General features: G+C 31.9%; 2 protein-coding genes across 2 annotated transcripts; one reads left to right on the top strand and one right to left on the bottom strand.

Annotated features, from left to right (window-relative positions):
- Positions 1 to 1611: 1611 nt before the first annotated feature.
- On the top strand, positions 1612 to 4571 carry LOC102668065 (uncharacterized). The gene is made up of 6 exons (XM_006579062.1): positions 1612 to 1743; positions 2916 to 3106; positions 3184 to 3310; positions 3393 to 3671; positions 3815 to 3916; positions 4203 to 4571. Exons 1-6 carry the CDS (start codon positions 1612 to 1614, stop codon positions 4569 to 4571), a joined length of 1200 nt encoding a protein of 399 aa, XP_006579125.1.
- Positions 4572 to 4641: 70 nt separating this feature from the next.
- Positions 4642 to 14930, bottom strand: LOC100776377 (uncharacterized). The gene is made up of 5 exons (XM_006579061.2): positions 14804 to 14930; positions 14554 to 14721; positions 14377 to 14481; positions 14235 to 14283; positions 4642 to 4653 (listed from the first exon to the last, which is right to left on the bottom strand). Exons 2-5 carry the CDS (start codon positions 14715 to 14717, stop codon positions 4642 to 4644), a joined length of 330 nt encoding a protein of 109 aa, XP_006579124.1. The 5' UTR covers positions 14718 to 14721; positions 14804 to 14930.
- Positions 14931 to 15343: the final 413 nt, after the last annotated feature.

The following is a 15343-nucleotide window of genomic DNA, read 5'->3' as shown; positions in this document are numbered from 1 at the left end:
CATATTTTTTGGACCAAGTTGATGTTCATGTTGCTCACTTGTACGTTCTTCAAAATTGTCCAGAATTGAGCCATATTTAGAGTATGATGATTTTAATACTTTTATAACTCTAATTAATATTTTAAATGATGTTATGTTTTTTACGTTGACTAATTTGTTTTCTCTTTTCCAGTATTTATGAGAATTTTTTAAGGGAGTTGAATCCCACTACTTCAGATGCTCAACTTAACCAAGACATTTCATCCAACTTTCCTGCATGGTTCAAGCAATATGTAGGTTAACACCTTATATATTATTGAAATAACATTTCTTCCATAATGATATGGTGTTATATATGGTATTAATTTTTAAATTTTTTAGGTTCTAAATCTAGAAAATAATATTCAAGATTCAATATTGGTTAATTTGGCATGGGGACCTAAGAGAAAAGTTGAATCATGGCCTATCTACATTATAAATGGATACAAATTTGAAACAGTTAGTTGGAATGAAGGCATGAATTCTTCTAATTATGGTGTTCACGTACGGGGAACTGATGACCAACTAGAATATGATTTTTATGGAATGTTGTATGATATTATTCAATTGGAGTATACTGGCATCCCATTGATGAAGTTAGTTCTATTCAAGTGTGATTGGTTAGATAATACTCCTTATATAGGGACACGAGTAGATAAAAAGTATGACATTGTTGAAGTAAGACAATAAAAAAGATATACTAAAGCATATGACCCATTCATATTTGCACAACAAGCAGAACAAGTTTATTACACAACATATCCTGAGGGACATCGAGGATGGTTAGCCATAATGAAGACAAAAGCTCACAGCAGAATCACTGACAATATAGTAAGTGAAATTGAACAAGAGGCTCCATACCAAGATGATGAGCTTGTAGGGCTTCAAGAAGTGTTGGAACTTGACCCTGATGTCATTAATGAATCTCTTGCGGATGTTGATGGAGGTGGAGAAGAGATAGATGTAGACTTACTCAAACAACTAGACTTGATTGAACCAGACGAGGATGAATGCATGTTAAGTGAGAATGACATTGAGAGTGATTTTGATGATACAGATACTTCTTAGGTAATTTATAGATTAAAGTTGATTTCATATTTTTTACTCTTGTAGTGAATATGAAAGAGAAGATAAGTGACATATTTTGGTGTAGAAAACATTTTTATGTGAGCTTTCATTAACAAGTTGGATTTATTTGTTTACTAAAGTGTATTGCTTGTGGCACTTCACTTTTTATTTATTGTTCTTAAATATATTGCATGCCTTATGTTCAGTGTGTGTGTGTGTAGTTTTACATTTGTATGACTGTGGTTTGTGATAATTATTACTTTTACTCTTGTAGCGAATATGAAAGAGAAGATAAGTGACATATTTTGGTGTAGAAAACATGTTTCTATGAGTTTTCATTAACAAGTTGGATTTATTTGTTTACTAAAGTGTATTGCTTGTGATACTTCATTTTTTATTTATTTGTTCTTAAACAGATATATATATATATATATATATATATATATATATATATATATATATATATATATATATATATATATATATATCTGTGTGTGTGTGTGTGTGTGTAAATCAAACATGTAGATGGCAGACAGAGGTAGAGGTGGTGGTCGTAGAACATTTAATCGTGGTACAAGACGTGGTACCCACAGTTTGAGAGATCCAATTACCACCAACCCTTCCCCCTCATCCATTCACATATCAACCTCAGAGTTGGTGATTCATGTTGTTGCACAATGATGTGCCATTATTTTCTCCTATTTCTTAACCCTTTTTGCACCATTTTAATTATTGATTAGTCTTAATTGTCAAATTAATTAGACAGTTTTATTACTTGGGCTCATTAAGCTAATTTGATGTTTTGAATCTAATTTCAGGAATTAATGAAGCATTGGGCTTAATCCGGATTTTGGTCGTGGACTTAAAGAGGACAAATAAAGCAACATTTACCTTAGTTAATTTTTAATTAGGAGATTGCAATTTTATTTTATGTTGTTCAGTGTTTATTTCGTTTTGGGCCAGAATAATGTAATAGGGCCCAATGACTTTGAGTGACCCTTATAAATAGTAGCCTTGGGATTCGTGTAAAGGCTATTCTGTTAGGGTATTATTTAGAGCATAGGGTTTAGGGTTTTACGTTTTTGAGCTTATTGTTACTGTTCACGTAATGCACTTTTCGATTCTCTACTTCTAATTGCAATTTCATTTTTATTTCTTCTTCTGCATTTAGTTTCATTTACGTTCTGCTTTAGTTTCATTCTCATTTCTATTTCCAGTTTCATTTATGTTTCTGTCTTTAGTTTCAATTGCATTTTATGTTTTTGGTTGAAATTATGGAAGGCTAAATTTTTGGTGTTGTTTCCTTCTGAGGGCGAAGCTTAACTCTCTTCGAGGTTCTGTTTATAATGTAGCTTCCTGGCAGTTTTCCCTTCACCAATTAACCCACATGAATTCTGTTAATATGTGCACGCTTCGTGTTCGATTAATTGCTTCTGTGCTTAAATTGCGTTCGTGCTTAATGAACAAGGGGTTAATTGGTGTATGTGTTACTTAATCACATATTGACAGCCCTAAATTGATTTTCGCTTAGTAAATTAAAATAGGGTTGGATTAAGTGGTTAATTGTTAGGGACGAATTCTTCATAACCTAGGACAAGAGAATGGCTTCTGAATCAGAGGAAATAACACGTTTTTACTATTATTAATTTCATATTCCAGTTTGCTTGTTCTTTAATTCACACAACAAACAACCCCCCCATTGTTACTGTTACTGCAAGTATATTATGAACATTTGGTTTATCATAGCTCGTTGGGAAACGACCTAGGATCACTTCCTAGTTACTGCATGTTAATGTTTATTTGATTTGGGTATGGCCTTGATCACACAGACTCCAAACACACTTCCTACAGCTCAAGACCAACCAAATCCTACCTTTGTAAGGGAGTCAATTCCCACTACCCCTGTTAGAGATGCTTCACCTTCAACACCAGATGATTCTGTTACACCTGAGTACCCAACAGATCCAAATTGTGAACATATTGTTGATGAAAGGCCTTTCATTCGTGCATATAAAGAAGAGTAAGTGCATTTTATTTAACTAATAATTTTCTTAAAATGTTTTTTAAATATGGTATTGACAATGTCTTTGTACATAGGTTTCAACCAACATATGGGTGTTCTAATATCATATCAAATATCATTAGGGCAAAATTTGATGAACCAACTCCAAGTTGGTTGAAGGTGTCAGTTGACCTTCGTGATAGGTGGTTTGGAGAGTTTAAGGTAACTTGAATTATGGTGTAATTTAAAATTTATTGTTTCTTGTATGATTTCTAATTTAGTTCTTGTTTCATATTTTATGCAGAAAGAGTATAGGTGGCACCCACAAGAAGAGCGAGCCATTAGAGCTATTTTTGAGACAAAAGGTTCACGTATTTTAAAAAGTGCAATGAACAAGATTAGAAATGGTCAAGATAAAGGAAAGTGGATAACAACTAATGTTCGAGCAGCCTTGGACGAACATTGGGGTTCTACAAATTTCCTAAACAAGAGCTCCACTGCCAAGGCGAATCGATCTGTTGATAGAGGAGCCTCAGCATACTGTGGTGGTTCCATATCTACTGCAGCTCACTTTGAAAAGCTGGTAATTTTACTTCATATGTATGTATGTATGTATGTATGTATGTATGCATGCATGCATGCATGTATGTATGTATACCTCATTGATTTTCAATTCAATGAAATTAATTAAATGTTTTACAATTTTAATTTCTTAAATTTATCTAGTCAAAGGAGTTTCAAAGACCACCAACTGCTTGGGAGGTGATGGAGAAAACTAAGAAATTGAAGTCGGGAGAATGGGTCAATGACAAGTCCCGCGAATTTGCTGTAAGTTGTTTCTTCTAATCCTATCACTTTATTTGATATATAGTGCCTGGTATTATAAATGAAATCTTACCTTTGATGAATATCTCTTGAACCTATTTACACATCTTGATTTGCTTTTTTTTAGTTAGTGTTAAATGTTTGTGATTGGCTAGTATAAACTTTGAAGCCTACTATAGTAGATTAAAGTCAAATTTTTTTCTTGTATTAGTGATGGTTTTCTTGAATATTAATCCTTATATGTCTATATATTTAACAATTTATCTTCATACCTTACTTTATATTGAAGGAGAAATATCAACATCGTCGAGATGAAATCTTACAACGTTTGACAGAGGAAGGCACATCTACACAGGATTCCCCTAACACTGCTACTTCTGTTAATGATAATGAAATATATTTGAATGTTGTTGGAGGTCCAAATTACAAGGGGAACATGTACGGCCTAGGTACTTTGAGCAAAAGGTTTAGTTGCTCAAAATCAGCTCCATCAACTTCTATTACTCCTGTGGAAGATCAAATAGAGGAAATGTGTGAGACAATTAATAAATGGAATGCTGAGCTTTTGGCAAAGGCAAATAAGGAGAAGATACTTGAGGAAAAGATGTTGCAGATGATGGAGAATCATGATCACCAAAGTCAGGAGATGCGACAATAGATGCAACAACAAAATGAGCAAATGCAACGTATACTACAACACTTGCATATTCAGCCTATCATACCTGCTCCTAGTCTATCACCTACCATAGCAGATGGAACAGATCACCATGTTAATGATGCTCAGGTTGATCATCCTCATGACATGGAAAATGATCATTGACTCTAGTTATTGTTTACTTTACTTTGATTAGGCCACGTTAGTTATGAATTTGAACTTTATTAACTTTTACGTTGCATTTGATTAAACTTTGAAAACTTTGAATTTGCACTTTATGAATCTTTAAAATAGAACTTTGTTATAAGATATATATTTACTCTTTATGAATGTCTAATTTTATTTATAATTTTGATTATACAATTTAATTAAAATTTATGTTTATAGTTGATAATTATTAAGTAGGTCAAAACGTAACTGGAATAACAAAACATACAACATAATTTTGCATTAAAAAATTAATATTAAATAGCGACCAAATTAGTAACCGATATCCATTAAATTATGAAATAAATTATATACTAGCGACCTCATTAGCGACCGAAATATATTTTATTGCAAATTCAGCCACCGAATTCGTGACCGAATGGCTTTTTTAAAAAAAATTATATATTAAAATTGATTATTCAACAGTGACCGAAATAGCGACCGAACTCCTTTTGAATTTAGTTTATATTTAAGTTTAATTATATGATAGCGACTGAAATAGCGACCGAATATTTTTCGATTTTATTTTAAATTTAAAATATAACTACATATTAGCGACCGAATTAGCGATAGACAATGTCGGTTACAAAACTGGTCCCAAGCAAAATAGCAACCAACTACACATTGACCAAAATTATTATTTTAGTGCGTCGCTAGTTCGGTCGCTAAATAGCAATCGAAAATAAATTCGATTACAATAGACTTAGTGACTTGGGTTTTTGCAACGTAATGGCTTCGGTCGCTATTTTGGTTACTAATACTAATAGCGACCGAATTTAATGATTTAGCGACGGAGTTTGTCGGTCGCTAAAGCGCTATTTTTTAGTAGTGAAGAAGACCGTTGGAGTGGGCTCCACATACCTGACAAGCTTTTGGAGTAAGTAGGGGCACTTTCTAGCTGTCAAGATGTGATAGGAGACAAAACCATTATGAGGTTCCATTCTGAGGTTCTCATTTTGAAGATCCTTTCTAATGGACATTTTGAAGAACCATCAGAATAATCATTCTAATGTTTGCTGAGAATGAATCCATACTTTGATGAATTCCCTTGATGAAGTTCACATTGATATTTCATTTTGATGTAGTGCAGCTTCAACACTCTTAACACTTCTCACAACATCAAAGCATTCTAAAGTTGATTACTTCAGACAAATTTAATAGAAGTTATGTTGTTGGTGTGTTAGTATTATGTCCAAGGTCAGATTGAGTAGTATTCTTCAGTCTTCCATTTTGATGTTTGTCATCAGTGTTTCTCATGGACAACTTCATTCAATAATCTAGCACTTCTTATGCAGCTGGTTCTTCCTTTTTGATGTGCCTACAGTGATTGGCAACATATGGAAATTGACGAATTGTCAGACTTTAGTCTTTTGATTTTGTTCAAGTGATGCATTTTGAGTCTTCTTGAATCATTCTAATGTTTAGAAACTCAAAGTCAAAGTCTTCATCATTTTGATGTAGACTCTACATAGCTTCATTCTGATTGATGATGCTCTTCATGTAGCCTCTGATGAATCTTCTATGTAAAGCCTTGTTGTTTAGTATCTTGCCAAGAACTAAGTACTCAGAAGGAAAGCACACTCCATCATTCTGATGGGCTTCAATAACTCTTATGAGTTCTCAACTTTGTCAGTTGTTCTCTAAACCTTTATGAGTATCTTAGAATGAAAAAATATTTCTACTTCTTAAAGTAATAAACACCGAAACACTTAAGCAGAATGCTAATTCCATCTTCCTTTCAATTTACATTGCTAATGGTTTGTCATAATTAAAACCAAAGACGTGGATTCAACAAAGTATCCAATGCGACTTCAAATGTTAATTACAAGAAAGTTTTTCAAAATTTGAGATAAGTAAGGCTTAATTAATCTATTATATATCTGAGTTGACATTATCTCATATTGTTATTAAAAATCTTTTTATTGTTTTGAAATTTTCAGTTTTTATCCATTCTCATATTGTCATGCTTAATTTTATAGATTTGTTTTTATGTTTATAGTGAAAATGTTAACCAAAACAAAGAAGCAATGTAACATCCTGTTTTTTAGGAGTTAGCTTATAAGTTCATATATGGTACAGTTTCATAATTGCATGTGCTTAATTTTTTTTTATTTCGTAAGTTTAATAAAATTAGAAGTTTTATTTTATTATTGTTATTAATGTAGGATGATAGTCATGATACATGACCACAGAGTAGTCAAGGTCTTAGTTGCACATGCTCAAAATGAGTGATTTAGTAATCACTAATATCTACCTTAGGACCAAATAATTTGATGCTCATCTAAAGCTAAAGTGGTTAAGTTAAGAGCACAACTTTTATTCCGTTGGTTATCCTAAAATGATCAAATTGAAATCCTTGTACCATCTCAATATTTGAAAGAATTATATTTATATTTATATTCATTTCAAACTAAATTTCAATGTCTTCAAGGTTGCTATAACAATATAAATGACATGTTTCCTTGATTTAATTCCTAAGTCAATTTCTATAGCTATTCATACCAATTTAAATTTCTATTCTCGTAGCTTTATTCATTGAACATATATCCCTTCTATTTTATTGATTATACTTGTTAGTCTATTTGCATATATTTATATAACCCAAGTTTAAATTCATTTTAGTTTTTATAAAACCACCTTATATCTCCAACAGACTAAACGGTATTTGTCTGCCATTTTTTTTGCTTCTATTTTCATCCTCCAAAACTTTGATTGAATCAACCTAACGAGACCAGTTAGCAACAAAGCCACCCACTTGCTCTTTAATTATTTTCTTCTCAAACCCGCAAGCTAGTAACATGGAGGTCATATGCATCAATCGGAGAGAAAAGTTAAACCACTTGAAAGATGAAGGGCACTACGCGCAAGGAGATCAAAAGGATCCCTACAATCCGTAGGTAAGTGGGGAGTGAGGGGTAGCATAGAGATCGACATTAGGAGAGAGTTTGGGGTTCTCTACTTCTAAATTCTTTTGGGGTTCGATGCCAACGAGTCGATATGCTTTTCATAGTTTAGTGTTTTGGGATTTTCTTTAACTAATGCCATGTGTATTGTTTTTGTGCTTAGTTATATATGTACCTAACGTCATCAAGAGATAGTGTGAATCTCTCATGAATCGGCGAACCCCAACTTAAAGCAATTAGTGTAATTGCTTAAGGAACACCTTAATTACCTTGATATGTGTGAATGTATGTGTATCGTAATGATTGATTCTGTATATGCTTTAATTCTCTTTATTCAGATCTGACTCGTGAATCTTTGATGATCTAAATGGTTTTATTTAAGTGTTAAGTGATTAAATTGAAGTTAGATATGTCAAGGATATAAATTATGCTTAAAAGTTATGTTTGAGATGAAAACTACTTGGGATTGTTCACGGATCGCGGATCTAAATTAAGGATCTGCAATTGTATGAATTACATGTCTTATACTCTTATTATAACCTGTTTTAAGTGAGGTTAGACTTATGTTTGGATTTTTAGAGGTTATACATTTGAAAAGAGAAAGTTAGAATGCAACATGATAAGTCATATATTGAAATTTGCCTAGAATCAAACATGTTTTCATAATTGATATATAAGCGATCTATTTTGAACCTGACTTGGCATTTTAAACCATTCAAGAGTTAAGCCTTAACTTTATAATCTAAGTGGTCTCACCCTAATCTGATTCCTATGAATTATAGTAATATTCATCTTGATAGTTTCAAAACAGTATTTGTAAAGATTGGATTGTGTGTAAAGTGTAATTAGCGGAATGGTGAATTGTGCAAATTAATCTTAGATATTTTTGAGTTTTTTTCCCATCCAACTATGTAATTGAAACTTATAAACAATTTTAAGCTAGAATATGTAATTGTTTAAGTTGAGTTTCTAAAGGCTAGAATCCAAAATCCTTGTGCCTTGGTACTTTTTAAAATGTAGTTAAGGTACACTTATTATTATTAGATGTACTCGTTTTGAATTCCAAAAACTTGTAACCAAAGTCCTAGTTATTCACTATACTAATAATAGTTGTGATTTTATGTCAAATGAGTTGAAACAATGCTATTACAAACCCTATATTTCTAACTTTATATTCATACTCCTTCAAAGGATAACCTAAATCTTCTTCTAAAGTAAATTCCAATGCTTGCCTAGAGCCTATGCCAAGTTATGTCTGAGTGGGTGAAGAAATTAATACTTGAAATGGTGTATGAGGGCATGATGCCTAAGTGTATTTAAGAGCATGCACTTGTATTGTTTGCAATGCTAGGACGTAATGATGTAGCTCCATGTGAAGCTTGTAGGTCTTGAATCTTCTTCATCAATGGAGTCATTTACTTCTTGAAGATCAATTGCAGCGGAATGGAAATGGAAGAAAGATGATTGGAGACGCCACTTTAAGGAGAAGATGAGTCAAGAAGAAGCTCACCACCATAGGAAGCCATGAATAAGAGCTTGAAGGTAGGAGAAGATGAGTGGAGGGAGAGGGAGAGAAGGAGCACGAAATTTTGTGCCTCAAATGAAGTCTGAACTTTGAAGTGTAATTCTCAAATGATCAAAGTTAAAAAAAGTGCACACACATGGCCTCTATTTATAACCTAAGTGTTACACAAAATTGGAGGGAAATTTGAATTTCTATTCAAATTTCACTTGAATTTGAAATTAAATTTGTGGAGCCAAAATTTCACTAACTATGATTAGTGAATTTTAGCTATGGTTCAGCCCACTAATCCAAGATCAAGTCCAAGATTCTCCACTAAGTGTGCTTAGGTGTCATGAGGCATGTAAAGCATGAAGGACATACACAAAGTGTGACTATATGATGTGACAATAGGATGTATCAAGCAAATGCTCACCTCCCCCTTAGGATGATCCAAAATTTAATTGGATTGGGCTTCTCCCAATTCAATTAAATTTCTCTCCCAACACACACGCATCAAATAGTGCACTTAATGCATGTGAAATTATGAAATTATCCCTAATACAAAAACTAGTCTAGGTACCCTAAAATACAAGGGCTGAAAAATCCTACATTACTAGGGTACCCTCCCTACACTATGGAGCCCTAAATACAAGGCCCAAAAATAATGAAATCTTAATCTAATATGTATAAAGATAAGTGGGCTCATACTTAGCCCATGGGCACAAAATCTACCCTAAGGCTCATGAGAATCCTAGGGCCTTCTCTTGCATCTCTGGCCCAATCTTCTTAGAATCTTCTATCCAATACCCTTGGGGAGTAGGATTACATCATTCTCTCCCCCTTGAAAAGGATTTGACCTCAAATCCAGAGGTTCTTCAAACTCTGGGCTTCTTCCCTCAACACCTGTAAAAAGAATAAAAACATATATATTAGTGGTGTTTGGTATGTTAGATTTGCTTGGAAATTCTAATGAATGATATCCTGTAGTATATCCTATATGATTGATTCCATATACAATTACTATAATTATATGCTTTTCTTTTACTCCTAAATGTTGTAGTGCTTTCCCTATACTATTAGACTTGTAAATACATCCAAGGTTTAGGGCCACTTATATGGTTTTTGGAAAGGGTTAAGGCTTAGGAAGAGACAACAAACCCTTACAAAGGTGTTAGGTATTAGGTAAGGTAGGAATGGCTTACTCTTTATGAGTTTCAAGAATGACTGACTCTATGAGTTTTGAGAATGGTTGGATCTTTATGAGTTGCAAGAATGGTAGACTTAATACGAGTTTTAGGAATGAATGCCTCTTTATAAGTTACAGCAATGGCTGTCTCAATATGAGTTTCAAGAATGACTGGTTATTTATGTGTCGCAAGAATGGCTGGCTCAATATGAGTTTTTGGAATGGCTGACTCTATATGAGTTTCAGGAATGACTGACTCTTCTTGAGTTGCAGGATTAGTTGGCTCAATATGAATTCCAGAAATGTTTGATTCTTCATGAGTTACGAGATGGTTGATTCCTTCAGTAGTTACAAGATAATCTTTCGAATACAAATACATACATAAAATGCCTTAGCATGAAGCTATAACAATTCCTTGTTTATTATTGTAGGTACCAATGCTATGTTGTGAATATTGTCGATGACTATGATGAGAAACAATTCTTAAGAATCCTTATGCATAATGTCATTGTCCCTGAATCTATAAACATGTGGTTGACCTATGAGTCACTTGTCTTTGAATTCTTAATTGTGCATTTCCACCGGTTATACTTGATCTTGTGTAAGTATGCGTGTAAGGCTAGTTGTATATATGTGTAATGATCTCATATTTGTATTCATGTGGTTTATCACTCCTCCTTCTTTTTTGTTGTTGCATGGATTACTTCTTGATGAACAACAGGAGGAGTAGACAAGGATCGAGAGTTATAGTCTAGTGTAGCAAGAGAATACTAGACCCGGAGACAAAATCAATTTCCTTGGGGACTATCCCCATTTATGTTGTTGTATCTATGTATACTACTTTTAGTAAGGGAGCCCTATCGGAGGCGGTTTAGTATAATAAGTATGTTTTATGTTAGTAATACTAATCTCCATGACTTGTGGTCTTTGAACAACTTGTTTTACGTTTTGGGATATATAACTTGAACCTTATGTTTATTAATATGCACTAGATATCCTCTTACCTCATATGCCTTCATGTTGACCGCGAATGACATATCTAGATTTAAGAGTATACCACAACTATGTGAGAGCCAGAGGTTGATGTTCTGTGCGAACTATATTTCAAATTATTGAAGTAATTTATTACTAGATTGTAGTTATATAGATTTAGCAATTGTTAAAACAGGTTTATGTTGATTCTCATCCGCTTCAATCCTTGCTGCAAAAGCTTCAAAAAAATATAATATCACTATTTTCTATAATATTTATCTTAAGTTGTTCAAAATTATTAATCCAATTTTACCAAAGTAAATCTCTGCTCCCACATGGTGGGTCCTTATAAGCAACTTATTGACTTTACTAATGAATTAATCAAGCAAGCTTTTGAGTTTCTTATATTGGAGAATCAATTTTCAAAAACTTGCTATATAGATATATAAAATAACGTCGTTGTATTTTGGTGTTGTAAATGAAGTATTTATCTTAAAATGCATTTCGACAATGTTGGTTTAATCAAATAGATTATTTAAATATGAGGAATTTGATTTATAGTCTTTACAATTTTTAATTTACAAAAAAAATATTATTTCATAAAAATAAATCAAGTTATATTTTCATAAATTTATATCCTTTGCATGTATGAGTACATTATCACTGCAACAAAACAATGATTTAGCGTTGATTATAGAGGTAACTTACGGGTGGTTTAAACCGACGCTAATCGGAATTTCAGCGATTGCAAAACTGTCGTTGAATATACAAACTCAAAGATTATTATTGTCAGTTTGCCATAAGCGTTGGCATAATTAACTATCACTAATTTCCTTAGCAGTGGTCAGAACTAACGTGAAATTAGTGCTTCAAATGCTACTAGCTAGTTACCTGTGCGTTCCCTTCACTCCGCTGTATTTTTTACTGAAATTGTGCCCAAATCAAAAAGTAAAATATTTTTTTTGCATGTTTGAAAAATGAAAATTTGAGATAAATAAATAGACCTTAGTTCGGGTGCATGCAATTTAAATTTAAAACTAATTTTAAATATGATGAAATTGAATGTCATAAAATTACAATCTTAAGTCATTTAAAACTAATTTTAAATATAATTAAATTGTTATTGTAAATTGTAGTAAACAATATATATTTATAGGAAAAAATATAAAAAAATATCTTTGATAGGGAGAACAAGTAATTTTCTGTATTTGAATTAAATGATAAAAATATCTTTACTTGAGCTATAGATCTACATGGATTCCTACCAAAAGCTAAAGAAGTAGCTCATGTCTTTGTTTCTACCTAGCAACAACATATCCCTCACCAAAGAAAAAACAATAGCTAAGAAAATTACACTTTACCCATGATATTATATGTAAGTAAACTTGACATTTAATCGTTATAGAACAAGTTCAATCATTTTGTTTGCTAAATACTTAGTAGCTTACTCTTTTTCGTTTTCTTGGAACATGTCTCACTACTAGAAAATAAGGTTTCAACATCGGTTATTTAAGACTTTCAACATCGGTTATTAATTGATGTTGAAAGTACCGATGTGGAAAGTAGTATCGTTAACATCAGTTTTTCAAAACCGATGTTAACTAATAAATACAACATTGGTTATTTAAATAAGCGATGTTATATGATAAGAATTATAAAAAAAAGTTATAAATCTATATATCAAGTGACATTTAACATCGGTTTTTTAAATAACCGATGTTAAATGTGACATGTGACATCGGTTTTTAAAAAACTGAAGTTGTAGGTGACATTTCACATCGGTTTTTTAAAAAGCTGATGTTGTAAATCATATTTAACATCGGTTATTTAAATAGGCGATGTTATATGATATGAATTATGAAAAAAAAAGTTATAAATCTATAAATCAACATCGGTTTTTTTAAAAACCGATGTTGTAAGTGACATTTAACATCGATTTTTAAAATAACCGATGTTAAATGTGACATTTGACATCGGTTTTTAAAATAACCGATGTTGTCGGTGACATTTCACATCAGTTTTTAAAAAATTGATGTTGTACGTGACATTTCACATCGGTTTTTAAAAAAACTGATATGAAATTAAAAATCAATGTGAAATGTTACTTACATCATTGGTTTTTTTAAAAACCGATGTTAAATGTTATTTACAACATCAGTTTTTTAAAAAACCGATGTTAAAAAATGTTGAGGTAGGTGACATTTAACATCAGTTTTTTAAAAAACTGATGTTGTAAGTAACATTTCACATCAGTTTTTTTAAAAACCGATGTTGTTTTAGAAATTTTTTTTTAACATTATGTCTGTTTTTCCAATAAATTCCAAAAATAACTTGTAAATTTTAAAATCAGACCACACAACATATACTTTTCATTCCGTTTTAAAACAGTTTTTACCAAAAAAATTTAATGAGAAATTTACTAATTACTATGAATTTAAAACATATTTAATGTTGAGACATGAATTGTAAATTAAGTAAGTAAATATAAACTACAATTACAAAATTGTCTAAACATCCTAAGTTTCAGTTTTCACTTTCAAATAGTACTTTGCCCACTGGTTGCGAAGCGCCTTCAATCTTTCTGGTTCCAATGGTCTAGGATCAGTGAAATACTGCATGATATAATAAAACATAAGTTAATAATATATTAGCAATCATAATAATATGAAATTTGGTGAATTAAAAATTACAATTTCCCAATTATTCTGGAAATTTCCTAAGATTATAGTTGACATCCAGTGCATGACGTAATACCCAATTATAGTTGTCTATTACACTAAATACATTATGAAATTTAGATATGCAACGATCAGTACAAATTAGTCTACACAGTACTAAAATATAAGTAAAAACATATTGTTTAAATAACTTACTTTAACAACAATCCACCTAGCAGGAGACTTGGATTTACTTTGTTGAGTATCGTCAAGTCCTTTCAAAGCACTATTGAATACAAACATAGATTCTTATTGTACATTTAAAATTTTGATTTACCTGACTATTGCTAATGCAAATGTATTGAAAAACAACACTGACATATTAATTATGCCTTTAAGGTAGTTGTCTGGCTTATTATGCAACGAACAAAACCAAATGACAACATTTTCCTTAGGCAAAATGACGGCCATTTGCCAATGTGCACTGCAGTGGAGACCAATATAGGTTATTATACTATTATACATTATTTAAATTCATTTGTTGGGTTTAAGTTACCCATTCAGGTAGGCTCCAAGGTACACATCCCGTTTTGAATTTTGCATCCAGTTCTTCATGTAATTTTCTGATTCAAATTGTGATTGGCCAGATCTCTGGATAGACTGTGGCTCGAGGAATCCATACACATCGATATTCCCGGCTCGTATACTTGTCTCAGTCATATGCCTATTGTTGTTAACACAAAGTAAATTATGCATAAAGGTAAAACAATAAATTAGGTAATTAACAATAATCTAAATTGACTTACAGAATCCACAACTGTATAACAGATATGCTGAGACATTGACCACCGTGTGCAATTTCAGACAGATCTTCATGCTTTATGTACAAGGGGAAGTTTTCATTAAACAGGCCAAACAAGGTAGCATCCCACATAACCTGCAATGGCTTCAAAAAAAGCTGTGGGATGGTCAATGTCATTAGATATAGCGGATCATTGACCTCATCAATCTCAAGAATTGTCTGTAATTTATTCTAAAATACAATAAATAAGGTGGAATATACTTAATTTAACACATTAATTAGAGTGAAAATTAATAGTTAAAATAATAAATTAAGGAGATAAAAACTTTATCTTCTAAAAACCAAGCAAATGTAACGCTTAGAATTTTTCAAGAAATCCACATGCATTAGAATCTTGGAAAACATCAGAGCTTTAATTTATTATTTACCGTATTATTTATCATCAAAGACTTTAGGTCACAAAGCAGGAATTTTAAAATCAATTAAGTCAATGGCTTCAATTACTAAAAGAATATTGGATGACGTACAGAGACCTTTTCTTCTT

This window comes from Glycine max, chromosome 4, assembly GCF_000004515.6.
Source record: "Glycine max cultivar Williams 82 chromosome 4, Glycine_max_v4.0, whole genome shotgun sequence".
In the NCBI taxonomy this organism is placed as follows: Eukaryota; Viridiplantae; Streptophyta; class Magnoliopsida; order Fabales; family Fabaceae; genus Glycine; species Glycine max.
Note: the sequence above shows the minus strand (reverse complement) of the source record. Positions and strands in the feature narration are given on the sequence as shown.